At 42.4% G+C, this 21,652-nt stretch overlaps 1 protein-coding gene across 1 annotated transcript in view; it reads right to left on the minus strand.

The window, feature by feature from the left end:
- The window catches only part of LOC137347671 (gelsolin-like), a 63,507-nt gene that overhangs the window by 18,508 nt on the left and 23,347 nt on the right, over nucleotides 1–21,652 (minus strand). Inside the window, exons 2-10 of the mRNA XM_068012348.1 lie at nucleotides 20,405–20,606; nucleotides 18,561–18,715; nucleotides 16,826–16,987; nucleotides 13,721–13,870; nucleotides 11,394–11,480; nucleotides 6,752–6,884; nucleotides 5,190–5,278; nucleotides 4,517–4,732; nucleotides 2,666–2,799 (exon numbers count right to left, since the gene is read on the minus strand). Coding sequence (XP_067868449.1) covers nucleotides 2,666–2,799; nucleotides 4,517–4,732; nucleotides 5,190–5,278; nucleotides 6,752–6,884; nucleotides 11,394–11,480; nucleotides 13,721–13,870; nucleotides 16,826–16,987; nucleotides 18,561–18,715; nucleotides 20,405–20,597 — 1,319 coding nt within the window. The 5' untranslated portion in view covers nucleotides 20,598–20,606. The remainder of the gene's footprint in view (nucleotides 1–2,665; nucleotides 2,800–4,516; nucleotides 4,733–5,189; nucleotides 5,279–6,751; nucleotides 6,885–11,393; nucleotides 11,481–13,720; nucleotides 13,871–16,825; nucleotides 16,988–18,560; nucleotides 18,716–20,404; nucleotides 20,607–21,652) is intronic.

The following is a 21,652-nucleotide window of genomic DNA, read 5'->3' on the forward strand; positions in this document are numbered from 1 at the left end:
TTGGTCAAGCAGCAAAAGAAAAATTTAGACATACACATGGGATTAAGGGAAAGATGGGAAAAAATAAAAGCAAAAGAACCTACAAAATCTGCAACATTATCGTCTGATGGAATGTGACTCCACACTTGGAAAATTATTTTTTCAGGGCCAGAGAGGTCATTCAGCAGCAATTATCACTCACTACTCTTCGAGGCCAAACATTTTCATGCGTTTGGAATGATAATGTCGGGAAATTAGCCCAAGTTCATCAAAAAAGACTGCAACAATATGTTCTGTGAAGGAGCAAGGCACCATCCAAAGCAGCTTCCGTATTTCCAGGTTTAGCTGCACAAGTGCTGACAGTTGAAGCTGTCAGTTTTACCCAGGTGATAATGAGCGCAAGCAGTCTCACCATTAAAGCAAAATCTGGCAAAATTAGATAGAGATTGACAAACAAGTTGTGAAAGCTGGTAGGTGGGTGCTAGCCTTGTCTTGGCTCGAATACTTCATTCCCAATTTCCCTTGATCTCTTGAAGTATTCATTTATCAGTGGAGTTGACCCGACTTTGCTCATGAACAAAAGGTACTGCCCTTCCAAAGTCACATTCCAGCTTCTTTTCTCCATTGCATGCAGAGACATTTGTGCGGCCTTCTCGTATTCCCATTTTAACAGGAGTGCCAGGCAGCTGTGCAACAGGGCTGCTAATGTCTTTTAAAAAAGAACTGCGACTAAGTTATAAAGTACAGCCAATCCCAGGAAGGCCAGACTGGGGTGTTTTCTGATGCACAGTAGCATACAAGTTGTGCCAGAGTAGTCATACTCAGCTCAGCATCAAGCCTGTGCTAGACTACAGCACAGGGCGATGGCAGCAATTATTTAGAGTGGGAAACACTCCGCCACTCTCTCCATTCTCAAAGTGAATCAAAGAAAAATGTGGCACTTGAAGGCTTGAAAGCACTGCTGTCAAACTGTCGCCATTTGCATCAGAGCATCTACTTTGAAGTCTATCTCTCGGGATTTTAAATGCCTGTGGGGTCTTGAGAATTAGAAAACAAGCAACCGAGGGGGAGAAGAAATATTAAAAATTTAAAGCATTAGAGTAGCAGTAATGCCTGCAGTAGCTAGGCCCCACCATACTCAATCAGACCCATTGTCGAAGAGGCAGAAGCTCCTTCCCCCACCCCCTACTCCTTGTGTAAGTAACAATTCATGCTCAGGTACCGTTCCATACTTCCAGGTGACAATCCTTCACAAGTCAGCTGGGACAAATTGCATCAACAGGTAATTCAGCAGTGGGATGGCGTTATTACCAGCCATGTCACAGGAACACCAACACCTCCAAGCCACGCTTGATCTTGACTGCATACATACTTTGCGCTTGCTGGGTTATTATTAAAATTTCCTACCCTAACACCATCATGACATCATTTTCGTCACATGGGCTGCTGCGATTCAAGAAAGAGGCTCACTTCTGCCTTTTCAAAGCAGCTAGGTACGGACCTAGTCAGCGTCACCCATATTCCCAGAACAGAATGTGCTTGAAAAAGGTTTGATCCCGTTACCTGTATAGGTAATTGAGTATTTCAATTGCATTTAGGTGATGGGCATTAACTAGGGATTCACTTGGTCTCCTATACAGAGCTGACTGAAATGGTGGTTGTTGGGTTTGAAGGTGCATGTTTGTAACGTGTCTCTGTAAATAAAAGCCAGCAAGCATGTGAAGATTAAGCTCCAGTTCTATCCTTCACCACCTGGTTATGTTTAGTTTAGTTTAGTTTAGTTTAGAGATACAGCACTGAAACAGGCCCTTCAGCCCACCGAGTCTGTGCTGACCATCAACCACCCATTTATACTAATCCTACACTAATCCCATATTCCTACCACCTAATCCCCACCTGTCCCTATATTTCCCTACCACCTACCTATACTAGGGGCAATTTATAATGGCCAATTTACCTACCAACCTGCAAGTCTTTTGGCTTGTGGGAGGAAACCGGAGCACCCGGAGGAAACCCACGCAGACACAGGGAGAACTTGCAAACTCCACACAGGCAGTACCCAGAATTGAACCCGGGTCGCTGGAGCTGTGAGGCTGCGGTGCTAACCACTGCGCCGCCCTATGTGGAGAACAGCAGCTCCTGTCTTCACCAAACATCCACAAGCATTTTTCAGTAAGGCTCTCAGAACAAATCAGGAAAGAGACACTTCCATACTCTGTTACTCAAGCCAGTAACAAAATGAACTTTCATTGAGATAGTGCCCTTCACATCCTCAAGACACCCAAAACTATTCACAGCCACTGAATCACTTTTGAAATGTCATTATGGTTATGTCACAAACGCAGCAAGATCCCACAAACAGCGAGAGTGGGGGGGAATGGCCAGTTAATCTTTTTTATGGTGGCCTTGGTTGAGGGAGCAACACTGACCAGAATACTGGAAGAACTCTTCAGTGTTCTTCAAAACAGTAAGACAGGATCTTGTACGTCACAGCTGAATTGATAGAGGGCACCTCGACTTAAACTTCTTACTTCAGAAGAAACCCAAATGTCAATCAGGAGCCTCCCCGGTGTGAGCTCCAGTGAGTACTTACCCATTGAGGCATCAGGGATGCCCCAAGTGAAGCTTTTTAAAAAAGCGTAACAAATGTAAATAAAACATCCAACAAAGCTTTTCAACAACTTACCAGTAATAGATGATTTGGCCCGGTCTTCCAGAAAAGGTATACGCATACAAGATAATGTAGCAGTCTCCTCCGTAGAACTGGCCGTGAGTGCTCGGGTCCACAAGTACTTTGTCACTGCCTTCGATGCGCCAGATCTGAAAGTTGTAAATCGATTTATTGTTGGCCCTGTCAAGGTAGCATTTAATCCCGTGTCTTTTCTTCAGTTCCCCCTTTACCAAAGGCAGTGACTCACACTGGGAGCAGCTAAGGCCATCCAGAGCATTGAAGAGTTGACCAATTCTTCATGCATGAAACAATATAGCAAGCGACTGCTCAAGCTACATTCAGTCCTTGCCAGGGACAGATAAACTCAACGTCCAGCAAGAGTGGGAGCACAGGATAGCAGTACACAGTAGCTGCTCCCCTCTGGTCTAGGAACACAAAGGCACATTATATACCCTTCACTGCCATCCTTCCTGATATCAGCTAACTTAGCATGGAGCAAGCACTGAACCCCCTAGTCTGTGGGACCAGTATTGCACCAGGCCAACAGGATTATTCTGACACTCTTCCCAGTTCCACTTGCCTCATCAGCTTTCATTTCCTGCCCAGGCAGCCTATTCCACAAAGCATCTACTGCTGGAAAGAGCAAGAGACTAGCAGGGACGTTGCTTCATCTGAATTATTCCCTTCCTTCTTTGGTAGCAGCCACTACAGAGGAAACTCGGCAACAAGACGCACAAAGCCACATCCCACCAGTATTGCCATTCCTCCAGTTCCTTACTTGTTCCAGTTTAACTGGATCCAATAAGTGGGCAAACTGGAACATGTGTGAATGTATTTCGAAGAAACAGACTATAATCTCTACATAGTCTATACTTTAAAAATATTAAAAGGTTTGGTTTGCGTGACAAAAATCTTAGATTTTATCATGTATATGTAAAAGCCCCTGCCTAACAGGTACTGACCTATTCGCACTTAAACGGTCATCTGAACCTCATCTGGGGGAAGTTGTAAAATTCTGGCCATGGCTTTAGAGCTAGGGTAGGAGGGGGCGGGAGTGGGGGGAAGAAATGGAGACAAACAGCAGAGGTCTCTGAACAGATGGTCTCAATCTTACTGACAAAGATATGTCAGCTCTTTCTACATTTATTGGAGGCGAGTGCAGGTGGTCAGAGACAGGGCTGTAAAGGAGAGAGTTAGGGGAAATAAGCTGGAGATCAGAGATATTCTTAAAAATCATCCGGGAGTAATGAATGGTGTTGGCAGAAGAGAATGAAGGATGGTAGCGCTTGATGTGGACCGGCCAGACCTGATGGATGGCCAAACCAGTTGTGCAGCAGATAAGCTCAAGTCTACACCCCTTGGACTGCAGGGGACTAAAGATGGGAAACATAATAGGGGAACAACTGGGTTGGGAGAGAAAGTTATTTTCTGGAATCAAAGGCATTTAAAATTTTAAAAAAAAGGTATGCTGGGGAGGGGTTGGGTGCAAGAGTAGTTGAGCAGATTGATAGCTACAGAAGTATCGTGGCAAACAGAGGGCTGAAGTACAAATGGTTGGGTTTGTAAGTTCACACATTTGTTAAGCATTGTGGAACATTTTACTACATTGAGGAAGCTATTTAAATGCAAGTTGTCGAAAATGTATTTGGAAGTGACATGGATCCTTCTACAGTATAAACTGGAATGACAAGCTTCCAATACACAGCTGGGTACACATCTACATCAATCGCTACATTCTTAGTTAAGAATGGGCTCCTTTTGGAGAAACCCAACTGTTTCCTATAAGCTGACTTTGCATCACAGTACGCCCTTGATTCTCAGTTAGTGCCTCTCCTGATCACTATTAGCGATGTGCTATTGTCATACCGTTTTTTCTCCGGACCCATCATCCACCATTCCATGCTGGGCAGCCATAGCAGGAGACTCGTGCAAAGTAGCAGCATCAAAAGGCACTTTTTCAATTTTGGCAATTTGGCCAGAAATGTAGCAGGTTCCCATTCCCTCAGTCTGATACAGGTCAACCCAGTTCTTGAAGAATTGCTTAAACAGTGGCGTCTCACCAGTCTCAGGCAGAATCTGGACCTAAGAAACAAAATATTAGGATGTTTAATACGACATCCCTGGTTACACGCCTACTTGAAATGTAAATTTTACACTGAAAACTGTTCAATCACTTTTCCTCTGGGTACGCAACAGCCCAGACGAAAGTCTAATAGTTACGAATAGCAAGACATTTCATTCAATACCAAATTAACGCACGGGTGATACAAACAGAATATTCTGTGGAGAACCCTTGAATATGACATGTGAATGGGTGAATTTCTTTTCAGTTGTTTGAGTACATTCCAAATCCTTCCTTGGCAGTGAGCATCACCAGTCTCAACATGTCCCCCCACCTCCCTCCATCCCCACAGACATTTTCCAGGTTATGTTTGGGGAGTAGTTTGAACAGTATTTTAAAGGAAGTAGGATCCACAGCTTGAAGAGCTCAGGGAAGCTGCCGGCTTCATTTGATACAAATCACTCCGGTACATCTTACCTGGGTGTGTTTGGGATAACCCATTTTCGTAATAAAGCCTTCAGCAGCTTTCAGGGCAGCTTTTCGTTCTTCTGGATCAGCTTTTTTACCTTCGCATTTCACAAAAATAGAAAAAGGAAATTAGGAATTCCTTTTTCATTTCTCAAACTTGAATAATTTCATATCTGATCAAGGCAACACACTGAAATGTCTTCAATTTAAAAAATGATACTCTTGCGATCAGTGATGTTACTGGACGACTAATCCAGAAGCCCAGACAAATAACTGAATACAAAAGTTCAAATCCCACAATGGTAGCTTGAGAATCTGAACTTCGTTTAACGGCAAACAAAAAGCCGGTATCGATAAAAAAAAACAAAGTGAGCATGAAGCTATTGAATTGTTGTAAAAATCTGGTTCACAAATGCCTTTTAGGGAAGGAAACCTGCTGCCCTTACCAATTGGTCTGATCTATGGTGACTCCATACACACACCAGACTGCTACAGTTCAAGGCAGCCCACAACTACCTTAACAGGGAAATGAAGGTTAGACAATAAAAAGTTGGTGCACACCATGAAAGAATGATACATAACAAGTGGGGGGAAAAAAAAAAACCTCACGTTTGAACTACTTAATGCCCTTCCACCACCACCTTACCGAATTAAACTATTTCCCCTTCCATTTCTCCCTCTTCAAACAGCTAACACGGATGCCTTTTAACTCACACAGGACAAGGAAGTGGCATACATAGAAGTATTTCCTAGCTTGATAGCTGCTGAAGACCACTGAAGAGCCTTCTCCCACCATACCTCATCTAACCATCCAGTAATAACTGGACTCCTATTTCCATGCCAGGTAAAGCCTCAGGATCTGCATCACTCTGCATGTTGACTTTGACCTTTAGCTAAAATAGTCAAGTGAAATTGGGTGACACACATTGCTGTACAAATAATATACAACGAAGAACGAGCATTCCGACACGTCAGTAACACCACACAAAACTTTAAAATCTTCATTCCTGGCACGCCCACAAACTGGTGACATAATTGATGGAGGTTCCCTTACTGGTTTGTTTTACACATTAAAAAAAAAAAAGGCCTTGCACATTATAATAGTGCCATTGGCTCTGGGGGGGGGGGGGGGGGGGGGGGCTCTCATTTGTGGAGCCAATGGCACTCCCAAAATTAACCTAATTGTCTCTGATCAGCCAGCACCTATATTTATCCTGAATATCCAAAGCTGTGCCAACACTCCAACTTCCATCCTTAGCCTTTGAACCAGCGGAGATGGCTCAAAGTGTTTTCCCACTCCTGCCATGAGTGCGCATGGTTCACAGAGCCAACTCACTCACTGTTCTTGGGTCACATTCCAATTCTTCTTAATATGTAAAAAAAAAAATCTAAAAAATTGGGTTTCCATTTGCCACCTTAGCATTCAAAAAAAGGACAACAGGAAAGTAGAGACAAGAACTCAAAGGCAAGTTTGGTGCCTGCTCCCCGAAACCTGGGCAATTTTTTTTTTTTTTAAATGCCTTAAACCTGCTGTTAAATCTCTCATCACAACTGGCCAACTTAACTCTAACCTTTCCAAATGAAGATCTTTCCATCGGTTCCATTGTCCAGGATGAAGCTGTCTTCAGATTCCAACATGCTCTGTTTAAATGGGTTCGCTGCAGCCACCAGGCTTACCTGGACATCACCAGAGGCATTTGAAACCTGTAGAATGGAAAGACAGCAAGAACATCAGAGTCAGAAATTCATTGGCCAAGTATTCAATCCCATAACAAAGGAACTTTGCCTTTTTGTCACAGCCTCACTCAAATCTCCATGGTTCCCAAAAATTGTATGATCCAGGATAAACCTGGAGTTTACCTTCTCCTGACTTCAAGTGGGAATAGAATTAAAAAGGAATTCCTTTCAGGAACTCGTGTGTTACAAGGGACACGACGGCCCGTTTCTATTGCACAAACACCTCTACCATCCTGATGGCAAAAGGTGGTCTGTACGGGGCACAGGGAACTGCATTATTATCTGTACAAGTGGGCAGAGCACTCAGGCTACCTACTGACAGAAAAAAGTGGCTGCATGATGCAGCTCATGGCCTCAGCAGTGATGGTTTCTTTTGGGATGGGAGCTGGAAAACCAACGCGAGGCTGCAAATCAAGACCACTGCTGTGATATAAAGTAGGTGGGGGAGGAGGGTGAAGTTTTTCTCTCTTGAATGAGGTTCCTGATCTGGTCACTAGAAGGGCGAGGGGGAAAAAAACATAACTGGCTGCTTCCATATCTGTTCCTGCAGCTGCCATTGTGCTGTACTGTTACAGGCCTGGGGAAGAGATCCTCTCAGCCTGGTGCATGCACTGCATTGAATATAACGTGGACAAAGATTTTATAATGTGATTACCTACATGGCTCAAAAGGATAAGCAATTGGCACAGGTCTACATCCTGTTGGCTACCCAGCAACACCAACCGAAGCGGCTTACAATAGGCAACAACAGGGCCAGGTTCCGCTGCAATGGTCACATCCAAATAATGCATAAAGGCCAGTCAGACGAGGTACCCCAGAGCTGCCATCCTTTATTTCCTAACATAATTAGGACCTTTGGAAGAGATGGGGTTGTGGGGGGCTGGGACAGGGAGTTGGGTAGAACATGAGGTAAGGTTTGAAGTTACTCTTAAGTGCTACCAAATACATCCAGAATAAGAGAACCCCAAATATTAACCACACCCCAATTACCAAACAAAACAGTTTCTGAAGTAATTCTTTATGTACCCAGAGAGAGAGGCTGGTCAAAAAAAAAAAAAAAGTGCCTTCCTCTCGGAGATCTGGGTGTGTTGCTCCAAGCGAGTTGGCAACTCTCAGACCAGCACCACAGAGCTAGTTCACTGCCCAGATAGTACATTTTAAAACTGCAAGATAGTCTGCACAGCATCAAGCTTGTTTAAACACACAATGGAAAACCTAAACTCAAAAACCTCTGGGTGCACATGACTGCAACAGGCTGAACGCTAACTGCGTGATAATAGAATCCAGTCAGAATTACCAAGAAGTTTAACACAGGCCTGGCTGAAGGTCTATATAAAACACAGACCTCAACTTCTTCTATAAAGGAGTATAGAATATATGTATATATGTGTGGAGCCAGAGGAAATGGGCCAGGTGCTACATGAGTACTTTGTATCAGTATTCACCAAAGAGAAGGACTTGGTGGATGATGAGCCTAGGGAAGGGAGTGCAGGTAGTCTCAGTCATCTCATTATCAAAAAGGAGGTGGTGTTGGGTGTCTTGCAAAGCATTAAGGTAGATATGTCCCCAGGGCCTGATGGGATCTACCCCAGAATACTAAGAGAGACAAGGGAAGCAATTGCTGGGACCTTGACACAGAAATCTTTGCATCCTCATTGGCCACAGGTGAGGTCCAGAGGACTGGAGAATAGCCAATGTTGTTTCTTTGTTTAAGAAGGGTAGCAAAGATTATCCGGGAAGTTATAGGCCGGTGAGCCTTACGTCAGTGGTAGGGAAACTATTAGAGAGGATTCCTCGGGACAGGATTTACTCCCATTTGGAAACAAACTAACTTATTAGTGAGAGGCAGCATGGCTTTGTGAAGGGGAGGTCGTGTCTTACTAATTTGATTGAGTTTTTTGAGGAAGTGACGAAGATGATTGATGAAGGAAGGGCAGTGGATGTTATCTATATGGACTTCAGTAAAGCCTTTGACAAGGTCCCTCATGGCAGACTGGCACAAAAGGTAAAGTCACACGGGATCAGAGGTGAGCTGGCAAGATGGATACAGAACTGGCTCGGTCATAGAAGACAGAGGGTAGCAGTGGATGGGTGTTTTTCTGAATGGAGGGATGTGACTAGTGGTGTTCCGCAGGGATCAGTGCTGGGACCTTTGCTGTTTGTAGTATATATAAATGATTTGGAGGAAAATGTAGCTGGTCTGATTAGTAAGTTTGCAGACAACACAAAGGTTGGTGGAGTTGCAGATAATGAGGATTGTCAGAGGATACAGCAGGATATAGATCGGTTGGAGACTTGGGCGGAGAAATGGCAGATGAAGTTTAATCCGGACAAATGTGAGGTAATGCATTTTGGAAGGTCTAATGCAGGTGGGAAGTATACAGTAAATGGCAGAACCCTTAGGAGTATTGACAGGCAGAGAGATCTGGGCGTACAGGTCACTGAAAGTGGCAAGGCAGGTGGATAAGGTAGTCAAGAAGGCATACGGTACGCTTGCCTTCATCGGTCGGGGCATAGAGTATAAAAATTGGCAAGTTATGCTGCAGCTGTGCAGAACTTTAGTTAGGCCACACTTAGAATATTGCGTGCAATTCTGGTCACCACACTACCAGAAGGACGTGGAGGCTTTGGAGAGGGTACAGAAGAGGTTTACCAGGATGTTGCCTGGTCTGGAGGGCATTAGCTATGAGGAGAGGTTGGATAAACTCGGATTGTTTTCACTGGAACGACAGAGGTGGAGCGGCAACATGATAGAGGTTTACAAAGTTATGAGCGGCATGAACAGAGTGGATAGTCAGAAGCTTTTTCCCAGGGTGGAAGAGTCAGTTACTAGAGGACATAGGTTTAAGGTGCGAGGGGCAAAGTTTAGAGGGGATGTGCAAGGCAAGTTTTGTTTTTACACAGAGGGTGGCGAGTGCCTGGAACTTGCTGCCGGGGGAGGTGGTGGAAGCAGATACGATAGCGACGTTTAAGAGACATCTTGACAAATACATGAATAGGATGGGAAGAGAGGGATATGGGCGCAGGAAGTGCAGAAGGTGTTAGTTTAGGCAGGCATCAAGATCGGCGCAGGCTTGGAGGGCCAAATGGCCTGTTCCTGTGCTGTACTGTTCGTTGTTCTTTACCTAGATTAAATTAGAAAGTCTAGATGGAAAAAAAAAAATGAATAGGAATATGTATTATTTTGCAAGTAAGAAAAATTCCACTGAAACCCACATACACGTTGCAAATGGTCTGACAGAAACTGTTGCATTAACAGAACCACAATGCAGCATCTCCGAACTGAACATGGTGGTGTAGTGGTAATGTCACTGAACTAGTAATCCAGAGACCTGGGCTAATGCCCTGGGAACATGGGCTCAAATGCCATCATGGCAGCTGGTGGAATTTAAATACAATTAATTCATAAAAATCAGGAACTGAAAGCTAGTCTTAGTAATGGTGCCATAAAACTATTGATTGGCTCAACAACCCAAGTGGTTCACTAATGTCCTTTAGGGAAGGAAATCTGCCGTCCTTACCTGGTCTGGCCTACATGTGACTCCAGACCCACAGCAATGTGGTTGACTCTTAAATGCCCTCTGAAATGGCTTAGCAAGCCATTCAGTTCAAGGGCAATTAGGGATGGGCAACAAATGCTGGCCTTGCCAGTGATGCCCACATCCCAATGAATGAATTAAAAAAAAACTTCACAGGAAGACAATTGGTACTGGGATTAAACCTGCTAGTACTGAAAATGATGTTACTATGGCTTTTTATACCGACAAAGGGCACGGGAGTCACTCGGAGGGTTTCTTAGCAAAAGGCCGTGACTCAACTTATGATGCAGCAAAAACAAAATGCTGATACTACTGCACAGTCACATGCACTCAACAGGTTTTCAATTCTCTTAGGTTCAATATTGAGAGGCTTAATAAGTTTAGTGCTCCACAGACCCATCTCCATCTGGTTGGATCGTCTATAAAAAAAACTATAGCATCAGTGCTGATACCACAACCTGGCTCCTGCTGCTACTGAAGGTGGTGGGCACATGTGCCAATGATCAGTACAATTAGTGACCCTGCGCCCATGTTAAATATACCCTCCCCACTGCACTCAAATCAGCACTACCTGCCTTGGTGGCATAGCATTAAAGAAAGTTAAAATTCTAATTCAAGAATGCATCAAGACTGTTTAAAATCAAAGCTCTGCTTTTTTTTTTTGACAAGTAATCACATTGAATCATTCTGGAAATCTTTTGTGATCTTAGCAGCCAACACATCAGTTTGCTTGCTGGTCAGGTTCCCTGCTGGCTCAGCAGGCGAATACACCTTCTGTAATGGTGCAGGGCCATTTGGATTAGGAGAGTCCAAGCTTATGTTTCGGCTCCTATTGAATTAACTCATATGGTGAGGAGGGTGAACAGCCAAGCTTGATCGAAGTCTATTTGCCATAACCCATTTCCAATAACTTATCTTGAAGTGTTGTAGTTAGTACCTTGTACAGTTTTGCCAGTTTCCTGTTGGATGAATCAACTTTAACGTCATCAGTTCCGTCTGGCAGATCTGGTTTTGGTCCAAGAACCTAGAAACAAGGCAGCAACATAGTTAGCAACCAGCCACAAATGCCATAAAATAGTTACAACTTGACAACAGAGGTCACTGAAATCAAATGACTTTTCCCTATGCCACTGTATCTGAAGGATTCCTTCTTCATCTCTGTCATAATTACCCCCCCCCCCCCCCCCCCCCCCCCGCCCCTTGGGAAATATTGCGCTGTGCCTTTAAGGCTGTAAAAAGATCAGTACTTCAAGACAACACGCTCCAGGGACTGTAAGACAAAGCGCATTCTGGTTACCCGGCTACAACCACACAGAAAAGGAGGACAGGACTTCAAATGCATCCATTTTGACTTTGAAGTTGACTTTGCAGAGACACAGTTGACAGACTGTTCTGGCACATGAACGAAAGGGGAGAGCTCTCCCTCAATCTAATTAAACCCTATTTATTATTTTCTCTCAGAATTCTGAAAAGTCAAGCCAGATTATTTTTTTTTTAAACTATCAATTGTGTTCATCGCTGAAAAGAATATGATGTTTCAACTACTGAACTCCTATTGTCAGATTCATCAAGCCACCTCAACTGTTCCACATTCAAAGATTCCACTTCATCAGGACAGTAAATCTGCAAAAAGACTTTGTTATTACTAATTTTTCAGGTAGCTAATTAAACACCAAACTACCAATAGTTTGGGTATATGTATGTGAATGCAGGAGTTAGATTCTGTAAATAAGGTATAAGGTCTTCAGATATTGGTTTATCTTAGTAGTGTTTAAAATTAGTTTTTTTTAAATAAGCAGTTAATTTGTTGATATCTAAAGATACCTGGTTTGGTTCGCCTCATTCGGGGGTTACTAGATTGGTTCAAGTTGGCTGTGGCTTTCTTTGTTTTGGAAAGCTTAAAGATACATGTTATGTGACTTCCAACTGGGAAATTTATGGAATATAAAAATACAGGCCCACGGACATGTTTTGATGTCATGTTTGAGCTATAAAATACAAAAGCCAAGCTGCAGACGGCAGCACAGGGCTGGGCAGCAAGGGGTTAACTTGGACATTTAGTAAAAGACAGTGGCTCATCACAAAGGATTCAGACATTGTTCTATAACGAGACTAAGTCAATGATACTGGAGAAAAGCCAATACCTGCCGTTGGCTAATGCAATTAAGAGACTGATTACCCTACACAATGGTACAAGAAACATGCCAGCGATAAAATACAATTAAGGAGTTGTAATACAACTAAGGCCACCAGAGACAATGGTACTGGAATCTGGCCATTGTAACTGATTGGTTCCTCTCTAGGAGAGGAGTGGGACATTCACACCTTCAACCTCAAAGCCAGGTGCTTTTACTGTATGGCCTCAACAGTAGGGGGATTGTTTAAACGATATACAAGTTGATCATATTTGTCTGGGCTATGCATGGAATAAACCAAGAAGGTGTTAACTAACGGATATTTTGAACAGCACGAACAACAGGAAATAGGTTTGATATGTTTGAGTTGAATGGTTATAAAAAGAGGGTGTATTGGGGTGACTGTGCTGCAGTCAGGTGAAGGACGGGGACTGGTCATCTCCAGATGTAGGCTTACAATCAACATCGCTAATGACCAGCTTTGTGGGTGATTGTAAGTTTCTCAGTCAAATCTTGAAGAGGTTTGTACTATGGGGGCTGCAGTCAGAAGGGGGGGGGGGGGTGCGGGGTCAGGATTGGTCACTGATTCAGGACGTACAATCGACACTGGACAGATCAGCCGTGTTGGGGAATGTAAGTAGTGATACTGGTCTGAGGGTTTTGTAAGGTTTGGGACAAAAGCAGTTTTTTTTGCCAGTATTTTGGGAGGGGTTAAAAGCAAGTTGTCGTCATTTATTTTGGGTAACTGGGAACAGCAGTCAAATCGCAGGAGGATTCAGCTGGGAATCGGAGGTGTCAATTTTAGGTAACAGAAGGTTTTGTACTGGGTACAGTTTTGTTTCTTTCCAACTAACCATAGAGGGGTCTGTATTAGGGCTATTAGTGGGTTCAATAAAACAAATTTATGGTAGAGTCAAACCCTATGTCATGTGCATTTTGTACTTGTAATTCCTGAAGTTCAAGAACCGTAAAGGGGAAAACAGGAACTGAACCTCTTACATTTGTTACTTCAACAAACTGCATCCGAACAGTAAAGGAAATCCAATTTTTTTGAATTCACTTTTTAAAAAAAAAAAATTAACTCTGTTGAAAATATAATGTCATCGTGCTCGAGCTGCCCCAGCCTCACCTCAATCAGTCTTTCTGACTCCCTTCCTTCCTCCATCACCCTCACATTGGCACGGCCACTCCTCTCGTTGTCACGGATACCCTTGGCTACATATGTGGCCTTCATCCGTTCAAATCTATTGCAGCAAGAGCCACACCACTGCAAGATTTCCTGGAACAGACCATATAAGGAAGGGCGTGAGATTACAAACATGGTGCAGTTTACCGGCTAAAAAAAAAATCAATTTCAAAATTACATTTTATGATCAATATCACGCAAACTGTCTTCCCTTTGAGGCACATCACTTTATTGTAATGTTGTTCCACTCATCATGCTCTTGGCTTGCAAATGGCTGGCTGTCAATAAGAAAATGTCAAGGAAAACAAAAGCCATGCCATTATTATTTCTTCCATCATCATGAAATCTAACAAGTTTGGAGTAGCCTCAAATGATTTTGCCTCTCGTTTCGCTTGGTGTATTATGCCAAACAAATATTATGTTCCTAAATAAGTTCTAAAATCATTTTTCACCAATCTTCATTTTGTCCTTACTCTATGTACTCTACTTTGTAGCCCAATATGTAGATCACTGCTGCATTACACTTACACAAACTATTAGCTTCCATTGGGAGTTTGTTTAGAGTGGATTGACAAAGATGCATCAAAGAATGAATGCAGTACTTCTTGTGGTCTTGAGCCACAGATCAGGAAAATTTCAGGTTTAATCTCGGAACTACATGATCTCCGCTGCAAGAGTAATGGAGGCATTACAGCTCGCCGCAGCGTCCTGAGCTGTTGTTCCTGATCACCAAGTCATAACCACTACAGGAAATTGCATTCAACAACTTTTACTATGTTAGAGGAGCTATGTAAGTAAAACGTCCCAGGGTGCTTCACAAGAGTGTTGAAGAAACTGACCCGCACAAGGAGATTAAAACAGGTGGTGATCAAAAGCTTGGTGTGTGAGGGGACAGGAAACAGAGGGACAGATCAACTATGATCTGAGTTTGGGTGGCATCCCGGTTTTAGACCCCCACCCAATGTCAGGTGGAGTCTAAAACCAGCACTGCACCCAGTCCAGTCAGGGTCTCGATGGGTGGGTGAGGTTAGAATTACCTCAAATGCCTGAAGAAAAAAAAAAAGAAAATGGGTGGGGAAGTGGGTTTTCAGATATCAAAGTTTTGACTGATAACAGAATATTCAGTGTTCCAATGACAGATAAAATTATAATGGTTACATCATGGTGAAAAGTCGAACGGTCGTCTCCAAAAAGGACAATGTGCGCATCGATTAAATGGGGAATTGAAAGATATTATCTTTTAAGTAACTGAATACAATTGACTTCAGGAGAATAATTAACATCTCCTACCCAATGATCACCCCCACCTTCCTGCACTCATCGCCTCCCCCCACCTCATCAATATCTAAAATACAGGGTTGTAGGAAATGCAACTCAGGAGACGTTAGCAACAGCTGTTAGGGGTGTACTGGGCAGTGAAACAATGCACTTTTTTTTTTAAAAAGAGAAACAATACAAATAGACAACTTAGTCCTGTAGCCATTATAAGAGAAAAACATCCAAGTGAAAACAGACAAATACTTGTGTACAAGGTGTGCCCATGAGCTATCATAAAGGGATTTGACACCAGGAGCTTCGTTCAACTAGAGTGGAAAGAAATCAATTTAAACGTTCAGTGACCTTTGACCTGCTTCATCTTATGAAGGGGATGACACATGCCTTTAAAACAAATGCTACTTGATACTCAGCTAGTAACCAGCCATCGTGTCACAAAAGGCCGTTATTAATTTAATAGATCGTCTCAAACATTTACGGTCATGGGGTTAAGAAGCAGTTAGGTTAAAAAGGAAGTAATGTGCTTGTGTGAATGGCCCCAGGGGACACTTGTGAACCATGCAGGCTCGGAGTTGTCTCAGAGTATATAGGTGACCACTTTCAGCAGGCCCAAGATGGAAAGGCTTAATGATCCAACACAAACATTAACCCATGGAGTGAAAGGGCCTTAAGAGATACATTGAGGCCTGGGCTGCAGGCCAACCTCAATTAAAAAAGAGGCTTGCCGATTCCACAATTACATTTACACAGATTTCAGAAATTACTATAGAAATTAAGAAATGACACCGCCAACCATTCCCAGATCCGCTTAAACAGTTACAAGTGTCAATAAATTTCTCACCAGAAAACACTTAGTTTGGGAAAATTGTCTGGTCCTGTATTATACATATTAAAAATTAACCTTCTGAAAGCCTCCCTCTTTAAACATCCTTAGTGTTTCTTTCAGCACCTGCCTGCAAAAGGTTAAAAAATTCAAGCCTGCATGCTATTTATAAGGAACTATTCAACATACACTAAATTCTATGGAGTATTCACTGTGTAACAGCCCCGACAAACAAATTTTTCTGCAGCACCTGTGGAAGAGTCTGTCACTCTAGAATTGGCCTTTATAGCCACTCCAGGCACTGCTCCACAAACCACTGACCACCTCCAGGCGCTAACCCATCGTCTCTCGAGACAAGGAGGCCAAAGAAGAATTCACTGCAACAGAACAGCCCAGCTCTAACTTTTACCAACACAAATTTTGGGGCTTGGTCTCAATGTATTCTCTCATTCCTATTGCTGTGTTTACTTTGTATGTTTTTCTAATGAGAGGTGGAGGGCAATATTAATGCTGTGCCTGAAGTGTCAGCCTGGGATCTCAATCTAGTGAAGTGCAATAACTACCACAATAATCATATAGCAGAATACTCAATGAAGGGTCTGGCTTTTCAATGGCATTGAGTGTGGAGACAGAAAGCTGCAAAACAAAAAACTGTAGAAATAGAATTTGCTTCCTAATTGCATCTTTAACCAGCTATTAACACATATAATGCAGAAATAGGCAGTAAATACACACATCTTCTAGCATAACATTTGGTGTTGTGGTATTTTATGTGAACCGAATTCCTAAGTGGACATTTGTTGAAATGTAATAACATGGCTTCAACAGTCAGCATTCACATTCTAGCTGTAGAACATTTAGCTACTGTTATGCCACTTTGTTATTGACGAAATAAGCAATGTCTGGCTTGGTAACAGCTATAGTGGTGATGTCAATGGTTTAGAACTTACATCTCCCAGGTCGACAATAAAGCAGTCTCCTTTGTTGAAGCTATCCCACGACAAGGGGACCTCCAATGCTCGCACCGCTCTGCGGCCTTTCAGATGGAGCAACCGTTGCACAGTTACCTCATTGGTCACCACGTGGGTGAACCCTGATGCCACCCCACCAACCTGCAGTGAAACAAAAAAAAAAGTGCAAAAACATTCAAGCAAACCATCAGGTTGCATCATTGACAGTTAAAGCATTTGAAGTCATTCTTTTTAAACCTTTATAAACCCACTGCCCCCAGATTCCAACGGTACCACGGTGGATGACTTGGCTCTCCTATGGTGAAGGATTCAAGTTAGTAGGTAGCAAACTTTCAAAAATCACTATTAACTTCTGAACTAGCCGTGGCCTCACTGGACAAGTTCTTCCAGTTCTATGTGACAATGATAAACGGACGAGATCAGTGCTGCGCCTACTGGCTAAATCACTGAAGAGTGAAAGATAGGGGATGCTTACAAAGAAGATTATTTCCAAACACAACAGCTATCTTACAACAATTTAGAGATCTCCCTCCCAGCTGACGTCTGAAGCAATCATCTTTATTTTCACCAGAAAGCTTTAGAGCAAAATGCCATCCGAGGTGCTGCCATTTACATTTAATTAAATATAAAACACTTCAAAATAGTTCACATAACAACCTCAAACTAGATAAGTGACATTCCAATTTCAAATATACTTAGGGGCCCCCTCACACACTTCGGAATGACTGATCAAAGACTGGCAAAGGCCTGGGAGCTACTTACTCACCCATCCATCCTCTCATTCATTGTGTGATACTGGGAGATGACAGACAGAAAGGGCAACTGTTATTCACAATTTCTCTCATTCCCCTTTTCATAAAGCCAAGATTTTAAAAAATGACATGTTTTCTTCCTCTCCCAAAATTGTACCTCCTTGTTTTGGACACCAGCCAGGCTGAATGTGACATGCTCCTAGATGCCTCTGATGCCAGTTGAATCTCTTGCCACATAAAGTTCCTTGATCTCTGTGGGCAAATAACTGAACCATGTTTGGCACCACTCTTCCTCTCCACCTTCTCGAACCCCACCCTTCCTAGCTCCAATAGGGAAGTTGGCTGCACTTATAGTGCAAAGCCATGTGTTTGTTGGTACACTGACATCATCAGTTCCCTTTCCTTTGTTCCATGAGGAAGTAATGTCACATCCATAAAGTGAAAATCAATATAGTGCCTCCTCCCTTTCTTGCTGTTGGCTCGGATCATGCATTTGCCTCATTTCCCTTCCTTGCCAACCTCTCCTGAATACGGGGGCTGATATTATTTTGGTTGCTGGCCTACAGCCGCATAGGAACTGCTATCACTGGCTCCCGATCTCATAAAACTGATCTCATTGGTGTGGAACAAACTGGGTTCTTTACAGAATTTTATCTGTTGATAGCCTTCAGCTTCCAAAAAATAAACAGCTGGAAAATTTCACCTTACACTGATTTACTTTAATAACACTTAGCACACACCATCATAAATTTTGGAGGTTTATAAACTTTTTCTTCAAAAAAAAAAACTGTTAAGGATGAGTAACAAAAGTGGTTAACCATTTCAAAAATGTGTCAAGGCAGCACTTGAGGCCTTGCATTGATTCAAGGAAATATGTACCAAAGCCAAAAGTAAAACACTGGGCTCATTGACTAGCAAATGTTGAATCAAGTTACTGTCTTAGATTACTGACAAATTTTTACCTTGTATTTGATGCCAGACTTGAAGTTGCCCAGAAAGACATTGGACTCATGGCCCTGCATCTCTCTGTACTGGACAGGCATTCCACCAAGATAATCATCCATCTGCACAGTGAATATGGCAGCAGCTCCCTTCTCATCATCTGAGCATGCATCACCTGCTCATCAAAAAAAAGGAAAAAAACAATTCAGGCTGAAAATTTACGACACAGCAGCTAAAGAGAATTTTCTGACCAGCAATGACAAGGGACGGACGTTCCTCACTTTCGTTCCTATAAATGTGCAAAACGGCCTATGCTTGGTGAAATCAATGATCCATATGTTTTCAATTATTAAGAGTGCAACTTTGTGAACAAGAATAAAAAAATAGCTAATGAGGACACACCAGCAATAATGATCTTTCCAAACTCAATCAGCCAATGAGCCATTGAATGTAGAAGGTTCAGAGGGGTACTGAAAAAGAAAATGAGAAGTAAAGAGGGAGTATGAAGAGAGACTGGCAGCTAACGTAAAAGGGAATCCCAAAGTCTTCTACAGGCATATAAACAGTAAAAAAAAAAAGGTATAAAAAAGGAGTAGGGCCAATTTAAAAAAAAAATTATTAGTTTGTGGGATGCGGCCATGTGGAGTCGCATGTAGGCCAGACTAGGTAAGGATGGCAATTTCCTTTAGGGAAGGGAATCTAAGTGAACCAGATGGGATTTTACAACAAATCAATGGTTACATGGTCATTACACTAGCTTTTAATTCCAGATTTATTAATTGAACTCAAATTTCATCATCTGCCATGGTGGATTCGAACACATGTCCCCAGAGCATTAGCCTGGGTTCTGGATTACTAGTCCAGTCCAGACATTACCTTACACCGCCGCCTCCCCATCGAGGGACCTAAAAATGGGATTTATGCACGAGACAGGGGAAATAACTGTGGTGCCAAATTAATACTTTTCATCTGTTTTTACTAAGGAAGAAAGTGCTCCCCCGGCCACAGTGAAAGGAGGTGGCAATTAACATACTAGAAGGATTTAAAATTGATAGGAGGTATTAAATGGGCTGTCTATACTTAAAGTTGCTAGGGCACCAGGACTGGTCCAAAAGAGAACCAACCAAAAGTGGCCATCTCCAGGTGATGTCCCTTGCTGGTGTTGTAAGGCCTCACTGACATTTGAGTTCAGGGCACTGGTGACCTTAACTACCACAAGTGGCGCAATGCATCTGCTCAACTTCTCCTGCAGACTTTAATGGACCATGTGCGGATGAAAATGCAAACACTGGATATAGACACCATCCAGAATCTGAAAGAGGAAATTGTTCAGATGGGATCCATCAAGACTTGTACTCCCAATCTATCTTCCTCTTCCATATGTTGATTGACCTTCTAGACATGTCCAGAATTTTGTAATTCTAGTACAATAGGCAGTGGCCTCTGCAGTGTGAGGGTTGGGAGGGAGGATGAGCTTGGCTCTGGAATATAGAACATGGTTATGCCAGTCAGTCCCTTGAGCCTGCTCCTCTGGTCGGAGGAGTCCGTAGTTGTGAAGAGATGTTTTCACACAAGAAACTTAATCCATTGAAATTTCTGTGCCTTATAAATATGCTGATTAATACAATAACTTACAAAAACATTTGAAGCAAACGTAACAAAGCTTTAAATCAGAATTTGGCACGATGCATTAACCAGTGCACTAAAAATAGTGATACACAAGCAGGCTTTCAATTTGTTGCATTTGTCACTTTGACTGAATGACATTTCTAAAGAGAGGTGTCGACTATAATATAAATATAGCAAGAGTGAAGTGTCCAATCATAGAAATGAACAGTAAAAGCTTTACAAGATTAGCACTCACCCAGCCAGAAATGCAGATCATACTGCAAATTTCCAGACCGCTGTTGAATGGTACGCATTACAAGATAGGCATCTCCTGTGAAGAAGTCTCCATAAAGGTTTCTGGGCACAGCGACAAGATCAAACTTTTCAATCCTCCAGATCTGCAGGCCAGGTTCCTTTCCAGCATTTTCAAATTCGGCATGGTAAACCATCGTGGGAACCTAAAAAGGGAATCAGTAAGGAATGTTTAAAAAAAAAAAAATTGAGATCTTTCCCCCTCATCATTAACCTTTAACTTAGTTAAATAGGTAAATCCAACAACCAAAATTCAGGTCAAGTTCCCTTATCTCAGATCTGTCAGTTGGTCCTGCAGGCAGTGGAACAGATCATTCTTAATAATTCTCAATGTGGGTACTGCTGGCAAAGTCAAATATACTGTCTAGTCCCAGTTCACGAGAAGGCAGTGACGAGCCTTCTTGAACCACTGCAGTCTTTGTACTGATGGATAGCTAGAGCAGAATAGGATTTTGACTCTGCAAAATAAAAGGAACATAATGCACCCGTAAAGCAGCCCCATTCACCATTGCCAAGTTTTGGCTTTACTCAGATGGCAGTGTTCGGCTGATGACATCAACTAATTCCACATGGATGAGATTTTTTTTTTTTGCTGCTCTCTACACAATTATCTTCACATTGGCAAAATTTGTGGATCCACGCGAATATAAAAAATTGTGCATATGAATCTGGATTGCAACAATTACACCATGCTAAAATTTAACAGAACTAGAAATTCAGTTTCTTTTATTCCCAGAATACTACAAACATAGGTCTCATTTTGTTTGTTTTCTACATTGTACGATTATTTGTGTACTTGATTTTAAGACCACATTTGTGGTCACAATGGCACTAATGTTTGGCATTGGGGATTGTGAACAAAGATTGTCCTTAGAGAATTTTAAAAATCTACACAGAAAGCAACATTGTAATTTGTTTTATATCAAAGTCCCCAGAAGATGCAAATGATCTTAGCTTCCATTGCCTGTAATATTTGTAGAATAGATCGACCCTATTAGAAACTTTTAAATAAACAAGGCAAGAGCAGGAAAGATTTGAACTAAAAAAATGATGCCTTTGTTCTTGGCAGAAAAATCATAGTAAAAGTGCAATGTCTTAAAATGTTTGTACCTCTGTGCTGAATGTTCAGGGGACCAGACTGCTCTGCTATACAGAGGTTCAAAATCACCACACCATCGAGCCAGAGACTAAC

The sequence above is a fragment of the Heterodontus francisci genome, chromosome 32 (genome assembly GCF_036365525.1).
Source record: "Heterodontus francisci isolate sHetFra1 chromosome 32, sHetFra1.hap1, whole genome shotgun sequence".
In the NCBI taxonomy this organism is placed as follows: domain Eukaryota; kingdom Metazoa; phylum Chordata; class Chondrichthyes; order Heterodontiformes; family Heterodontidae; genus Heterodontus; species Heterodontus francisci.